General features: G+C 39.9%; 1 protein-coding gene across 4 annotated transcripts in view; it reads right to left on the minus strand.

Moving 5' to 3' along the window:
* LOC129745917 (fat-like cadherin-related tumor suppressor homolog) overlaps nucleotides 1-15647 on the minus strand; it is a 740130-nt gene that overhangs the window by 546030 nt on the left and 178453 nt on the right. For all 4 annotated transcript variants that reach the window (XM_055739309.1, XM_055739308.1, XM_055739307.1 and 1 more), the window contains exons 2-3: nucleotides 11480-12400; nucleotides 387-2979 (exon numbers count right to left, since the gene is read on the minus strand). In XM_055739309.1, coding sequence (XP_055595284.1) covers nucleotides 387-2979; nucleotides 11480-12361 — 3475 coding nt within the window. In that variant the 5' untranslated portion in view covers nucleotides 12362-12400. The remainder of the gene's footprint in view (nucleotides 1-386; nucleotides 2980-11479; nucleotides 12401-15647) is intronic.

The raw sequence follows: 15647 nt of genomic DNA on the forward strand, positions 1-15647 counted from the left end.
CGTGGTTAGAGATCAAGTCATCTACGTCAAGGTTCATGAGATCGAATCTCGGTCATGACATACATAGTTCACTTACTGTGGTCTAGTGGCTTTAGCATTTGTAGGATGCTCATTACTCATTACTTCGAAAGATGTACGCTTAGAGCTAAGAAGAGAAGATCTCTCCAAAGAAACATAAAGCTTCACTGAGATTCTATGTGTGTGTTCGTTTAAAAAAAAATCATCCTCTATATAATTCGATGTCAAATAAGCAATTTCAAACTGCTAGGCATCTGTTTTGACATGTTTTGTTCACGATTTCACTGGAACCCACTTTCTTTGTGGATTAGGATTAGGATGAGATTTCCCTTTTAGTTGTTGTGATTTCAAGTTAAACAAACGCTTACCTTCATTGTCGATCGCGAAGATGCCCAATCCGTCTCCACCCTTGATCGAATAGCTGACCCGGGAATCCGGCCCCGGCGGATCGAAATCCTTGGCTACCACTTGCATCACGTGTGCCCCCGGCGGCTTATTTTCCGTTATTGACCCGCCTAGCACAAAATCATCGAACTGCGGCGGGTACCGATTTTCGTTCACATCGATCACATCCACGATCACCGAGGTTTCCGACGACAACGATGGCATTCCCCGATCGATAGCCTTCACGATTAAACTGTGCACCTGGCGTTCCTCGAAATCTAGCGCCTTGGCCGTCCGAATTGTGCCGGATTGTTTGTCGATCTTGAAAGACCCTTCCCCGTCCCCGTTTTCACCGAAACTGTACTGCACTTCGCTGCTTGACCCGCTGTCCAGATCAATTGCTGATACAACGGTTACGACGGTTCCTTTTGGGACGTCTTCTCTTATGCGTACTGTTAGGTCTTGGACGCTGAATTCCGGAGCATTGTCATTGATGTCGTCGACGGTTACTCGGACTAGAGCTTCCGAGTAGAGTGAAGGAGTGTTTGCATCTCCACCTCCGTCTGTTGCTCGGATTCGAAGCTCGTAGATCTCTTGACGTTCCCGATCAAGTGGTGCGATTACGGAAAGCACTCCCGTTTCCGGATCCACTCGAAAGTCTTTCGTGTCCGTTACCATGCTGTAGGTGATTTTGGCATTGTTGCCCAGATCGGCATCGGTGGCGTTGAGCCGGAAGATGATGGTGTTGTTGAGCGCGTTTTCCGTCACTCGAAAACTGGCGAGTGATTTTTCGAACCGAGGGAAGTTGTCGTTTTCGTCGAGGATGGTTATTGGAAGCACTTTCGAGATTGTTTTCTGTGGTTTTCCCAAATCGTACACGGTTATGTTGAGGAGGTATTCGTCCCGTCGCTCACGATCCAGATAGCCGATGATTTTGAGCTCTCCGTTGTCTGGGTCCAGGCGGAATACGGAATCATCGTCTCCGCCGGAAATGCCGAAAACGAGTTTACCGTTGTAACCTAAATCCCGATCTCGTGCTTTGATCCAGGTTAAAGTGGTTCCAAGAGGGATTGATTCGTTTATTTTTACTTCTAGAGGAAGATCCACGAACTCGGGGGCGTGTACGTTTTCGCCATAGCGACTAGGCATCATGGCGAAATCGTCTCCATTGGACACATCTCGGCCAGGCATGTTGTTCCGTTCAGCCGAAGCTTGAATGTCTACTAGCCTTTGACGGACACCTGTTTCCCTACACTCGAAGGTGGCTCCATCTTCGGCTTTGAGATTGCTACCCAAGTTTCGTTTGTTTCGTACTAAGTTGATTTGGATTCGTGCCGTATCGGCGAAGTGGGTACCGTCAGTAGCTGTTACGTTGATTTCTCGCAGCTCAACACCGATATCGTTCAAATCACAGACAATCGATATTACACCAGTGCCTGGATCCAAATTGAAACAGGTGTCTTCATTTCCGGAAACTATACGGTACGTTATCACACTGCCGTAATCGAAATCCAGTGCTGAAAGCGTAAAAATTTCGGTACCGATCGGTGTGTACCTCGGAATTCGTCCTATGCAGTCGATTCGTTCGAACTGAGGTCGATTGTCGTTAACGTCTCGCAGTTTTATGATAAGTTGCATCTCCGTTTGCCTTCGGTAGGGTAGTCCCCAATCAGAAGCCCGCACTCGCAGAATATATTCTCTTCGCATACTTTCGTAATCCAACAGCTTGGAAGTTCTCACTACACCAGAAAAATGGTCAATATCGAACGGGACATCGTTCAAATTCGCTATACTATAAGATATGTACGCATTCTCTCCGAAATCTTTATCCCGGGCCGTCACTTTCGTTACCGTTGTTCCCGCGGGTTCGTTTTCGTCCACCCAAATCGTCATATTGTTCGTTTCGAATATCGGATCGTTATCGTTCGTATCCTGCACGTTGATCTTCACCTTTGCCGAGGATTGTTTTCGCGTGCCCGTATTTCCCTGGTCGATTGCCGATACCGTCAAAGTATAAAAAGCTTTCTGCTCCGCATCCAGTGGGACGGCCGTATAAAGCATCCCGGTTTCCGGATTCACCCGAAATTCTCCCCCCTCGTTTCCGCCCACAATTTCCAGGAAAACCTGGGCATTCTTTCCCTCATCCCGATCCGTCACTTTCAGTCTTATCACAGGTGTGTTCGGTGGTGAAGTTTCCGGCACCGAAACCTCATAAATCTCCCGGTTGAAAACCGGTGCATTATCGTTGATATCGGCCAAGTGGACCGGAATCACTTTGTAACTTTGCCGCGGCGGAACTCCCCGGTCCACGGCTCGCAGTGTTAAATTATACCCGGCCGGGGCAGTTTCACGGTCCAGCAGCCGGTGCACCTCAATCACAAATTCGCCGGGCCGCGCGGTCGGTTTGATGCGGAAATGCCCATCCGGATCGCCGTCGACTATGTCCAGGCTTTTGATTTGCCCGTGCACTCCCTTGTCCTTGTCTTCGACCCGGACGATGCCGAAAATGTTGGTATTCGAGTTTTCCAAAATATCCGGCAGCGCCTGCACGTAGATATCCGGGGCAAATAAATTGACCTGCAATGAAGGGAAACGAAATAGGGTTGCCGTTAGTATTGGACTTTTTTTTTATTGGAATGTATTGCTGTGTAACTCATTTCGTCAATCAAAAGTCAAGTCCCACAAGTTTACTGTCTACAAGCTTGTCTTCTTCTACTTAGAACATGTTTTGCTAAATTTTCCATACGTACGACTTAAATCGCACAACATATCTGCAACTTATTAGAGTTTCTATCTCGCAACTTTTTCTGCAACTTATTACTGCAACCTTCCGAATGGGGATGTCAAAACAAACGGGACTGGTCGTAAATTTGCATTTGTTGGTATTCACTTCTTTTTGCAAAAATTCCAAACTTGTGGTCCCAAATGGTGGTCCCCTCACAAAATTACGCTTCGGTTTCCCGTTGACAACCGCTCGATCGGAATTGCAGAAGAGAGCTACAAGTGAGGCTTAAATGAAGAACTTCGAAAACTATCCTAGTATCGAATAGTTTTCCAGGTGAATGGTCTTCTAAAATAGATGTCGGTTGCTTTTTGATTTATGCAGTCAGTTGTAAAACAGGCGATTTAAAAAATAAAAGACTTTTTCGAAATAATTTCAATATCTGTTTGTTACATACGAGCTTAGCGTCAGATTTTAGTGAAAACCAAGCCACACTGATATTTGGCTCACCATTTATGATGCATTTTAGTGGTTTCGCCACTCAAACGTCGTCTGGTCTGCTGCTGCATCCCGTCGAGGGTACATTTGAATGTAACTGATTTCAAAGTGACACCATACCGTGCATGCATTCTAAAGCTTTGGGAAAATATTCAGCAGCCTGCATTCTAACAAAGCAAAACAAGGAGGAAAAAAAATCAAATCTGAAGAAAAAAGCTACATATATTGAAACTGGGGCCCCATTTGCTGGTGCAACACATTTTACTCTGGTGCGCAATTTTTCCCTTCCATATCGTTTCGAGTGTGTGTAAGGGTGCAGGGAAGCATATAGAATGAATTGAATTCAAACGTACTAACGAACGGAAACTTCATAGGACCACTACCTACTATACCTACTAGTTCCTACTTCCATTCATTCCCTGACTTTTTCGAAGCCAAAAGGATTCATCCAGCCAGGGTCCATTACGGCCAAACGACGACGACGACAACTTCGACGCCGACGATCGTTGCCGCAATGAATGCTGCTGCTTGCTACTGCTTACAAAAGTGCTGGTTCGGGAAATTGTGCACTATTTGAATTTTTCAGTTTCCATGAATTTCGAATGCATTGAATACTTTGTGGGGGGCAAACGGTTTTTTACTTTTCCAGGGAAAAGCCTAACAAATGACTTATGAAGCAATTCTGTGATTCATTTTCCTCCCGTATACGAATCTTTCCTTCGTTAGGGTTGCAGATAAATGTCCGGTTGATTGAGCATCTTAATACTACGTTATAGGCAATTTTGATTGTCATAAATAATTCGCTTTTGAGAATTTATGAGAAATTGCAAAGCAGAAAAATAAAATTTTTTTCTGACATAAGTATAAGCATAAGGGTATTGCATACATGTAGGGTTACTAGCTAAAATCACAAAAACACATGTTTGAATGGATGAAATTTAGATTTTTATTAATGGCTCATGGAAAACAATGTCAGATTCTGTGACGAAAATTTGTTAAAATACTTTGATTTATCGGCCTAGCGGTGAAAAGTGATGTCCTTTTTAGTAGGGACATCTAAAGATTATGAAATGTTTTATATAGATGGATAGAAGGATAGAAGAAGTGAAAGATGGTGAAAATGAGCGGGTAGAATTTGTTTAGAAGCATTACCATCACATATCAAATTTTTGTTCCTCACGAAATTTTAAATGTGTTTCTGAAGAGGGTTGAATAAATTGAGACAATTTCGGTCTCCTTGTACGACGGAATTAGGAACCTGGTACGACAATGAAGGAACTTGAATGAGGAAAATAAATCATAAATTGACTCAAAAGTACGTAATGGATTGATCTATTTCCTACATAGTTTCATAAAACAGAATTGGAAATATAGTTCAATTACTAAACATCAGTTTTAAACCAACATGGAAGGCAATTCTATTGAAATATTGAAAACCGCTTCCTTAAGCCGTTGTGTTAGGGGCCTCTACCCTAGTATGAATTTATTTCATCGCCTTTCGAAACACGTGGGGATGAAATTTATTTTCTCTCATTCATGCGCTACTGCGGTCAACGAAAATGATTTCTTCGAGCTCTGACCACAGAGAACAGACGTACAAGCTAGCCCACGAAAGTTGTGTAAAAATTCCAACACCCTTTTTGAACCATTTTTTGTTTTTTGGCTGAGCCATCAGATGTCTCCAAACACATTAAAGAGAACTGTCAAAACAAAGCTGACTAAGTTTCAGTCAGTTTTCTATAGGTCGTATGAGCTCTGTGCTCTGTGCTCTGACCAACAGTGATTTCAGCTTAATTAATCGTTTTTCAATGCCAGAAGCCATTTTTCTGCTAAACAGCTGAAAACTTTTTTGGCTAATGAAAAACGATGAAATTTTCGACATAATTGTTCAGCGAAAAATTCCCTTTGTAGAATTTAGAAACCGGCACAAACACCATAAAAGAAATAAAGGTGATGTGGACCGGCTTGGTTCCACAAAAGAAATAAAGGTGATGTGGATTTTTAAGTACAAAATACTGATTTTTTTCCATGCAAACCTTAAATATAAAATTAGCTCAGGAAAGGTTATTGTAAATTAATGAAAAAAGTTACAGTGGTTGTATATATGAAACGACCGAGAAGTTCACGTAGAATTACTACAGCCTATCCCGAGTCAATGTGTTTTTCGTTTCAAATAAGCATTCTAGAATAAAGTATGTCGAATTTTTTAAAGGAACTTAACTTCGAAAAAAATTATTTTTCCATAAATTGTCGTTTTAATAACTATTAATGGTCTAAATCGACCCATAAAGATAGTATGCAGCTTTTTCAACTGCATAACAAAAGGCGAATTAAATATAAGTATAAGCAGAAACAAGGCCGATGTCGTCGAAATTATGCGCCCGGCAGTTATGCAAATAATGTGATAAACACATGAGCTTTGTATCAAACGCTTGCGAGAAAAGCCTACAATGACTGCTTTGATCTAAACGCTTGACTCAGGGCAAAAGCTCTCAAACTGTTTTTAGTCTCATGCGTCTCGTTGGATTGGAATCAGTATCATGTTTTCATTTCCCTTAAGATCACATAGCAATCACTAGCTTGAACTGTTGCTTAAACACGAGATTCCCGAGGAAGCGTTAGATTGACCATGACATCCAACAGGATGAAAATCCCTGAAAAAAAAAAAAAAGATTGACCATGTTTTCATATCTACAAATAACAAAAAAAGGCCCTTTTCAGGGCCAAAATCTTAAAGAGAGTTGCGCTTGACTTTTCTTTTACAATAGGTGGATGACGAGTGCGTTGTGTTGGTGGTGCGTGATGGGTGGGTGGTGTGTGATGGGTGGGTGGTGTGTGATGGGTGGGTGGGGTGTAATGAGTGGGTGGTGTTTGATAGGTGGGTGATGTGTGATGAGCTGTGGTGTGCGATGGGTGGGTGGTGTGTGATGGATGGGTGGCGGTGGTATTTGATGGGCGAGTGGTGTGTTACGTGCGGGTGGTGTGTTACGTGCGGGTGGTGTGCGATGGTGGGTGTTTAGCGAAGGGTGGGGATGGGGAGTGTGGTGGGTGAAGGTGGTAAAGGGCGGGTGTGTGTGTGTGTGTGTGTGAGTGTGAGTGTGAGTGTGAGTGTGAGTGTGAGTGTGAGTGTGTGTGTGTGTGTGTGTGTGTGTGTGTGTGTGTGTGTGTGTGTGTGTGTGTGTGTGTGTGTGTGTGTGTGTGTGTGTGTGTGTGTGTGTGTGTGTGTTGGGTTAGTGAGGTGGGTTAGTGAGGTTCTGAGCTGTCACAACACAACTTGCTTCCGCCGCTGTTGGTCAGCTCTGCTACTGCCCGTGTCACTAGTTTCAATTTCTCTGATACAATGAACCAAACCGTCAGTTGACCCCTTGTTTTATACCTTTCGTAGGATGGAAATAACAAAACTCATGAAGGGGCGGGGCGTCTAATTTTTTTTCCATTTTCGAATAGCTAATCAACGTTGAGCAGGCTTGGTATGTCTTTTAAGAGAGATGTCTTTGAAAGAGGCGTTTTTCGTGACGCGAGACCGGTTCGCGAATTTCAATTTGCCCCCCTATAGTGTTGCCGTAAGACGTAATTCTACGTCAAAAAAAATATGGATGAGTTTTGAACCAAATCGAAGCTTTAAGACCCCAGGGTTCAAGAAATTCAAAAATGACCCTAAATCTACTAAGTCCAATAACACACATATATTGAGGTACAGTACAGAATTAATACTCGAATAAAGTCGACTACTCTAAATCTTAAAAAAAAAGGTTTTCTGTGGATAAAGGATTAGAAATTGTTCTCGTGTTTCAGAGATAGCTTGATTCGAGTTAGTGTTGCTTTGAAAAATCACTTTGCAGTAAATTGTTGGCGGATTTCGCGCCAACTCGACACAGCAGAGGAAAAGTTCATATAACGCCCCATGTGGCTAATACGCGCCACCCTTGTTTTAAAGAATCTAGAACATTTTAAGCCTGCAAAATATTACCAATCTGTTTTAAATGCAGTGATTGGTCATGGCAAGTATGATTTTTTCCTTAAAATGCTCCTGTGTCGTGATAATTTCACAATTTAGGTTTTTCTTCATTTCGATCTAAATTTTAAAACACTTTCAATAAGGTGTCACCAAACAGAGAAAAACGAATAAGACAATATTTTCTGACACATCGATAGAGGAGAATCTAAACTATGATTTAATGCTAAAAAATCATACCAAACTCGCTAAGGTATGCTTTTAATGAGTATGCTCTATCATGGCCCATGTGCTCGTTATAACGCGCCAATCGTAGTAGGCTTAAAATAGAATTAATTTTTCAAAAAGGCAAATTTTCATTGAAAATTAACAAAAAGTCTGAAACCTTATTTTGAGCGTTAATTCAGCTCAACTCAACAATCAACTTTTTTTAAATTTTGATTAGTCCATTTTTATTTTCTTTTCAGTGTGTCTGTAAGTATTAGTGTGTTTTCGGTCTTCGGCTGCTTTCGGGTGTGCTCGGCTAGTAGGCGAGTTTTGAATACACAGCGGTGCGTATTTGCAACACAGTTTTGTTCTGTGGCTTTGAATAAGGTTGTTAAAAATCAAGTTTTTGAAGCAACTATAGCAATATGAGTAATAAAAAATCATAGGCATTTGTAGAAAACAATTTTCTTGAACGATTGCACCGATTTTTAACACAATTTGTACGTGGAATACATAGAAAATCAGCGATTCGCTTAGGTGGCGCATAATAGGGTATGTTCCCCTATCTGGCATGAGTCATGACTCTCTCATTATTTAATGAAACTTTGTGTGGATCAAGACTAACATTTGAAAAGGGCCAAAAGTTTCAGGGCCTTTTTTATGAAAATTTGCATCTCGTGAAATTACAAATCCTACACATATGTGGTCAACGGGAGTGTTTTAGAAAAATGCATTTTTAAAACTAAACTCAATTTTCCAATAAAACACCACCAACAAAAACTTGTTCGTGATTTTTTTAATCATGGAATTATTCAGAGTAGATTTCCAACCTTTAATTCAAAAAAGATTCGATGAATTGATTGTACTGATTTCGAAGAAATAACAGCTTCGATTGTTATAATTGATGAAAAAGTAAATGAAAATCCTACACTGGAAAAAATTCAAATTAAAAACATTAAGTCTATTAAAAATGGCCATCTTAGAATCCGATGATTTTTTTTTGTGGTGGTGGGAAATAATATGGTCTATAGCTCTTCTGAACATCGCAAAACGAGCAGTCTAATGAGAGAAAAGTTTCTCCAACAAAAAATTTTCTATGATTTTTTTTTGTTCTATGAAAAACGAAAAACAAATGTTTTCTTTGCGACTCCACACGGAAAAGGTCCTTGTAACGCTTTTAGTGGTATACTTTAAAGAATGACAAAACATTTTACTTTTTCAAAACTCTCTCATGAAACACATCTCTGTAGGAATTGTTATATTAGAGCCAAAAATGTTTATAAAGTTTTTTCCTGAAAAGTCAAGATAATTATCGGAAAAAGAAGTAGGAGCCCTCTCCGGTTATATGCGCCTATTAAGCAGAATACTGAATAAACCTAATATAACATCGAATATTTGTACAAAAACTATAAGAACATGAGCAGACATCTTTTTTCTATACATTGAAGTAATTTTAATGTTGAAATCTCCTTCAGTTTTCGATTTAGTTATAACTGTTGTCAAAATTGCCGAATCTCAAACCGCGCCTTCTAAATACGCCTATTTATGTTTTAAGCAAAATTTCTGTTTTTTGGTTATTTTTCCGTATAATTTTATTGGAAATACTAGAAACTGTTTACTTTCATACGAAAAGACTGAAGTTTCATAAAAAAAATACATAATTTTTTTGTAATGTATTATTTTATAGAATAAATCAAAAGTTAGGGTTGCCATACTATGGAGGCAGTTTATCCATAAGAAAAACTTTATCAAATCTGTTTTAAGATCTTCAATTCTCTCTTCAGATGTTTATAAAAGCGTGGGTTCAAAGTTTTGTTGATATAAATCATATATTTATTCTATTTAACCTGTTATTTACGGATAGAGGCATTTTACAAACATGATGAGGGCACACAAAAACACTCTTTTATTCCACTTTCCAATCATGAAAAAACCATCGTAAAACCTTAAATTTCTTAAACTTTTTTAATTCATTTGAATAAGAAACAAAAACCAACCAACTTTTGTTTTGAGCTTTTTTACGTATAATTTTTAAAAGTCAAAATATTACATCAAAAGGTATCAAAACCCTGTATAAATTTTTAATATTTTTTTTTAGTTGGTTTATTCATAAAATTCTTTCTTGCCTTATGTTCAAAGCATGCAAAATGCATTGATTAGATGTTGTCTTGTCGGCTATATCTTCAAACGGCCGAAGGCCCATTTAGGAAACCTTTCCCCTATACCAAGTTGCTTTACTAGGTACGATTTTATGCCTACTTTTTTGTTTCATTGAATTCTGAGAGGGTCATTCCAATTTCGTGTTGATTTGGCGTAAAATTCGTCAAACTAATACTCGACACAAACTCCTAAGTCACAAGTAAATACAACTTTTTATACAGAAAATTTTCGATTTTTTTTTAATTCATTTAGTAGAGCGGTAGAGTATTATGAAATCACCTCATAATCTTTTCGGTCTTGTAGGCACGGTTTAGATCTTTGAACGCAAGTCTTGGGTATTAAGTAAACCGGGGACGCATCCTCCGCATTGAACAAAATGTTTATGTATTTCAAACGAGGTAAACAAACCAACAAACATGTTTGATTCTTATTTTAAAATACTTAAGTTTTTTTTTTGTCAACATACATTTCAAATAGTCCATTTTTGCCGAGAAGATCTCGACAGGTTGTTCCTGTTTGGAAAAAGACGTTCGAATAGTGTTTAAGGCTATGGCACGGATATTCATAGCCATAATATTTCAGATCTCAAGCCACGATAAAATTGGTCAAATACATATAATTTCGTTCTTCAACGCTTGCCAGTGTACAAGTCGTCCATATATCAACAATTGCCGTCGGACATGATTCATTTTCCGAACCAAGGCTATAAGTACTTATAATAGCGACAATTTCGTACTGCAGCACTTTATGAAAATAATAATCAGCACACCGTCCGTTTGTAGTAAAACTGCAATTTGCCCGAATAATCGTTAGCTTCGGGGCATCCACAAATATGAATGAAAAATGTCATCCAATTCGGCACATTTGGAATTGTTTAATTAGAGAGAAAATTGGTAGGTGTTCTGCCCGGCGAATTATAAAGCATAGATGCTCCCGCGCGGGTTTGACACGGGACTCTTTTTACGTTACTTTCTTCGGTTTGTTTTTATTTCAAATATATTTGGAACCGGAAATGGAAAACACCGCCGTTCGCGGGGCGCCAAAATGTGTGCACCGGAATATATCCCCGGAGGTGCTTCGCAGCCGCCCGCTGGCCTGGAAACAGTTCGGTTCCGTTCTCATTCATATGCATAAGATAGGTGGAAATTATTACAGCAATCCCAACGAAGTTCCGGACCTCGATACCGAGTCCATACATGCATAGCGAGCGGCCCTTCGAGCTTCGAGCATCGGGCCAAACTCCGTGGTGTGTGTCATAAATAATAGCAATTGAGTTGGGTGCGGAAAAAATCCTTAGTTTATTGCCATGATATATGGCGCCGTTAATAAACGTTTCGATGCCGTTGTCCCACTACACTAGCATAATATAAACATAGTTGGGTTTCGGGATTGGCATGTTTGGGATTTGGAGGTGGTGCTGCTGTTGGTGGGGATTGGTCGGGGTTTGGTCGTTTTAAAAGATTTAAATAACAAAAAAATGAAGTTGCATGTCCCACTAGTCGTTTCGGGGAGTAATATGAAAGCAATTGACCTACCTGTAGAATTTTAATTTTAACTCGAGCCTTGCTGGTCTGGCTTCGGCTTGTGGAACCAATTCCTCGGTCATTTGCCGTCACTGTTAGCTCGTGGAGTGACCGTTCGGTGAATTTGAGTGGCCTCGTCAGCGTGATCACTCCCGTTGTTGGATGCACGGCGAATTGTTCCGTTTCATCCAAAATGCTGTAGTAGATCTCACCGTTGAGTCCAAGGTCAGCGTCTTCGGCTATTACCCGGAGAATGCTTTTATGCAGTGGAGTGTCTTCGGGGATTGTCACGGAATACTCGGTAGGATAGAACAGCGGACTGAGATCGTTTGTGTCCAACACTTTAACATCGATGATTGTATCTGCTTCGAGTGGTATCCGATTCTTCCCTTCCCGCTTGGTGGCAGTAGCTTTGACCTCCAACCGGTAGCTGTCTCCTTTCTCTCGGTTCAGCACCACATTGCTTGTGCGTAATCGGATCGCCAAGAAGGCGAAATCTCCCACCAGTCGTTCCTCAGCCTTGAAGAATTTATCTTTATCGCCATTTACGATCTTGTACTTGACGTCCATCTCCGGTGTCACGTAAATTCCCATTCGATCCTCATTCGGAGGCTGCACGGCATACGTCTTTCCCACGCTATTCTCCGGTATCGAGACATTGTAGATCGCGTGCGCAAACTGGAAGCTGTAACGTTTGGCCTTAGCGAAGGAGGATCCTTCATCCTGTAGTTGTAGCAGCTGCAGCTGTTGCTGATCGTCAACAACGAGAACATCTGCCGATGATGCTGCTGCTGGAGCGGGGTCGCCTAGAGCGCGAGTTACCACTTCCGATAGGCCAACCAGAAGTAAGATGAATAACCGCGCTCGTGACACTCCGCCCACGCCTGGGACCATTTTCGGCTAGCGTTAGCTCATGTTATGCAACGGCAGCATCTGGAAGTAGGAAACAAAATAACATTTGTTAATATCGCGTTTTATTACTACTTGATTATGTATCTTCATGTATCAAATAAGAAAAGTATATCTAGAAAACAAGCCATAAACATCTCAGTTTACAAAACACAGACAGATGTTGGCAATCCGGAAATAGATCCAACAACCGACACTCCGTACCCGGAAGCACTTAGACTTGAATCACGTGCATCTTAAATCGGTTCCGAGCCAACCGGATGGCAATTTATTTTTTGTTTCAATCAATTCAGCAAAGCACCCGGTAAACAGCACTGCCCTAGAAAGCGTCATGTTTTCAACTCAGCTCCACGCTACAGAAAGGCGCAAAAAAAAGTGTAAAAACTATGACCTTTCGCCTCCAGCCAGTTGATGTAACCTTGAATATCTTGTGAATGGAAGAAAGTGTTGCACCACCGCCGTACCGTAGACGTGGGAAAGCTTTTGTGCGGGGGCGAGGAAGCGATGCGCCGTGATGTTGGACATATGGCCCCAGAGTGATTGAGCGTTTTTATTTTGCCATCATCCAAAACTCATTCTCATTTCGTTTTCAGCGGAGCTATTCCTGCTAAAGTACAAAGTAAATATACGATGTCGTTTCTCGTTTTCTCGAATTCATCACGCCAAGGCGCGCCCGCCATACATTCGTAGCCATTCTAGTGAAAATATCCTCCGGTCCTTCAATCTCGAGGCCGGATAATTAACAGTACACTGAGGTTTTTTTTTACGCGGTATTTCGTCCCGCGTAAAAAAAAACCGCGTAAAAAAAAACCGCGTTAATTCGAAAATCCGCGTAAAAAAAACCGCGTTAATTGGAAAATCCGCGTAAAAAAAAACCGCGTTAATTCGAAAATCCGCGTAAAAAAAAACCTCGTTAATTCGAAAATCCACGTAAAAAATCCATTTTAATTAAAAAATTCAAACAAAACAGCACGTTACTAAAAAAACGCGTAAGAACCATGATTATTTAAAAATTTGCGTACAATGATAGTTTATTTTTAAGATAAAAAACAAAATCAATTAGATTAATAGAATAGTAGAATATAGTGAGGCTTATTTGACAGTGTGGAATTCAGATCGTCTCATGTCTCAGGTCTCATGTTACATGTCTCAGGTCTTCGGTTTCATGTCTCAGGTTTCATGTCTCAGGTCTCATGTTCCATGTCTCAGGTCTCATGTCTCGTGTCTCAGGTCTCATGTCTCATGTCTCATGTCTCATGTCTCAGGTCTCAGGTCTCATGTCTCATGTCTCAGGTCTCATGTCTCAGGTCTCAGGTCTCAGGTCTCAGGTCTCATGTCTCATGTCTCAGGTCTCATGTCTCAGGTCTCATGTCTCAGGTCTCATGTCTTAGGTCTTATGTCTCATGTCTCAGGTCTCATGTCTCAGGTCTCAAGTCTCAGGTCTCATGTCTCATGTCTCGTGTCTCAGATCCCGAGTCTCATATTTCAGGTCTCAAATCTCAGGTCTCATGTCTCAGGTCTCAGGTCTCAGGTCTCAGGTCTCAGGTCTCAAGTCTCAGGTCTCAGGTCATAGATCTCATGTATCACGTTCTTAGTCTCAGAGCTAAGATTTTCCCAACTACAAAAAGATTCTAAGTGTTTTCCTTTGAAAAAGTCTTAGAATATTTTCTCTGAAAAACCGCGTTAATTCGAAAATCCGCGTAAAAAAAACCGCGTTAATTCGAAAATCCGCGTAAAAAAAAACCGCGTTAATTCGAAAATCCGCGTAAAAAAAGCCGCGTAAAAAAAAACCGTGTAAAAAAAAACCGCGTAAAAAAAAACCTCAGTGTACTGTCGGGTTATTGGTTTTTATCAACAATTTAAAATAAGCTGAAATTTTTTTGTGAATCAGAAGATTCGTAACTAAGATCACAAAAAACATTTATAAATAATGATTGAAAATAATTCTTACGTAAGCTAATTTACAATATGATAGGAAAATTCCGATTCAAATCTCGCATGAAATTCTTAAAAAAAATTGTAGCAGAAGGTTTGAGAACCTGAAATAATACTTGCGTGGATTATCTCAGAAATATAAATCTGCCGTTGGATTAGACTGGAGATTTCTGAGTAAAGTTTTATTGGCCTTTGTTGCCCAGAAGCCAATCATAGCTTCGTGAAACTGCATCTGATCAAAATAAGTATAATATTTTTTTTTAGAAACATAAAAATGTGTTGACGTGAAAGATTCATGAAGATTTATAAAATGTTATAGGATAAGCTTGACAGATTGCCCGATTTTATCCGGGTTCGCCCGGATATCTAAAACAAAATTTGGGAAAAGCCCGGTCCCTGGCCCGGGTGCCTGAATGTCATTGAACCCGGATTTTGAACGGATTTATTAATCATATTTGCCAAATTGAACAAAAAAAAAACAAATTTTATTATAAATTTAATATATTTGTACCTCTCAAGGTTAAAAGGGGGGGGGGGGGGGGAGAATAATAGAAAAAAATCAAAATTTACAATAAATGGGTACAAATTCGATAAAAGCTTGCATGCAACACACTTGCACACAATCTATATATCCCAAAATTGAAAAATCGAAATTTGAAAAATCTTAAATACAATTCATATCTTCTACAGTTTGACCTTCGGTGTAGCAAGTATTTGAATTTTCCAAGAATTCATAATTTTGTAATAAAACACCTTAATTTATTCCCCCCTTCGGAATTTTCGGGGAAATCGAAGGGCGGGGAGGTGGGATGACAAAAGAAGAATTTTAATTTTTTTTTCTGTTAAATTCATATTTTTTGCATTTGTATTTCAAATTTTATGAAAATTTCATAATTTTCATCATTTTTGAGTACTTTATATATAAGAAAAAAAAATTTTGGTTGTATTTCATCCCCGTTTAAGAACGTTCAAACTTGTTTATGGCGTTTGTCTAAATTATATTGGTCCTGTTATATAAAAAAAAAAAATATAAGGCTATGTCGTTCCAAAAAACCGTGCAAAAATCGGATGTTGCCAAAAACGTACGAGTTTCTTGTTTAATAGGGGAAAGAAAGGTAAAACATCTCACTGCTTAAGATATTCCTTGCTTTAAAAGTTCTTTTCTTGAATGATTTTGTGCATTTTAAAAACTTTCAGTTCGTTTTGAGAAATTTGAAGGATTTAAAATCTCATGTAACTAGGATGTTCAAAAACTCGAGAAACGTCAGCAGGTAGATGTTGTATACATTGATTTCTCTAAAGCCTTTGATCGAGTGCCTCATAGGTTACTTATAGA

Source organism: Uranotaenia lowii, chromosome 2 (assembly GCF_029784155.1).
Source record: "Uranotaenia lowii strain MFRU-FL chromosome 2, ASM2978415v1, whole genome shotgun sequence".
In the NCBI taxonomy this organism is placed as follows: domain Eukaryota; kingdom Metazoa; phylum Arthropoda; class Insecta; order Diptera; family Culicidae; genus Uranotaenia; species Uranotaenia lowii.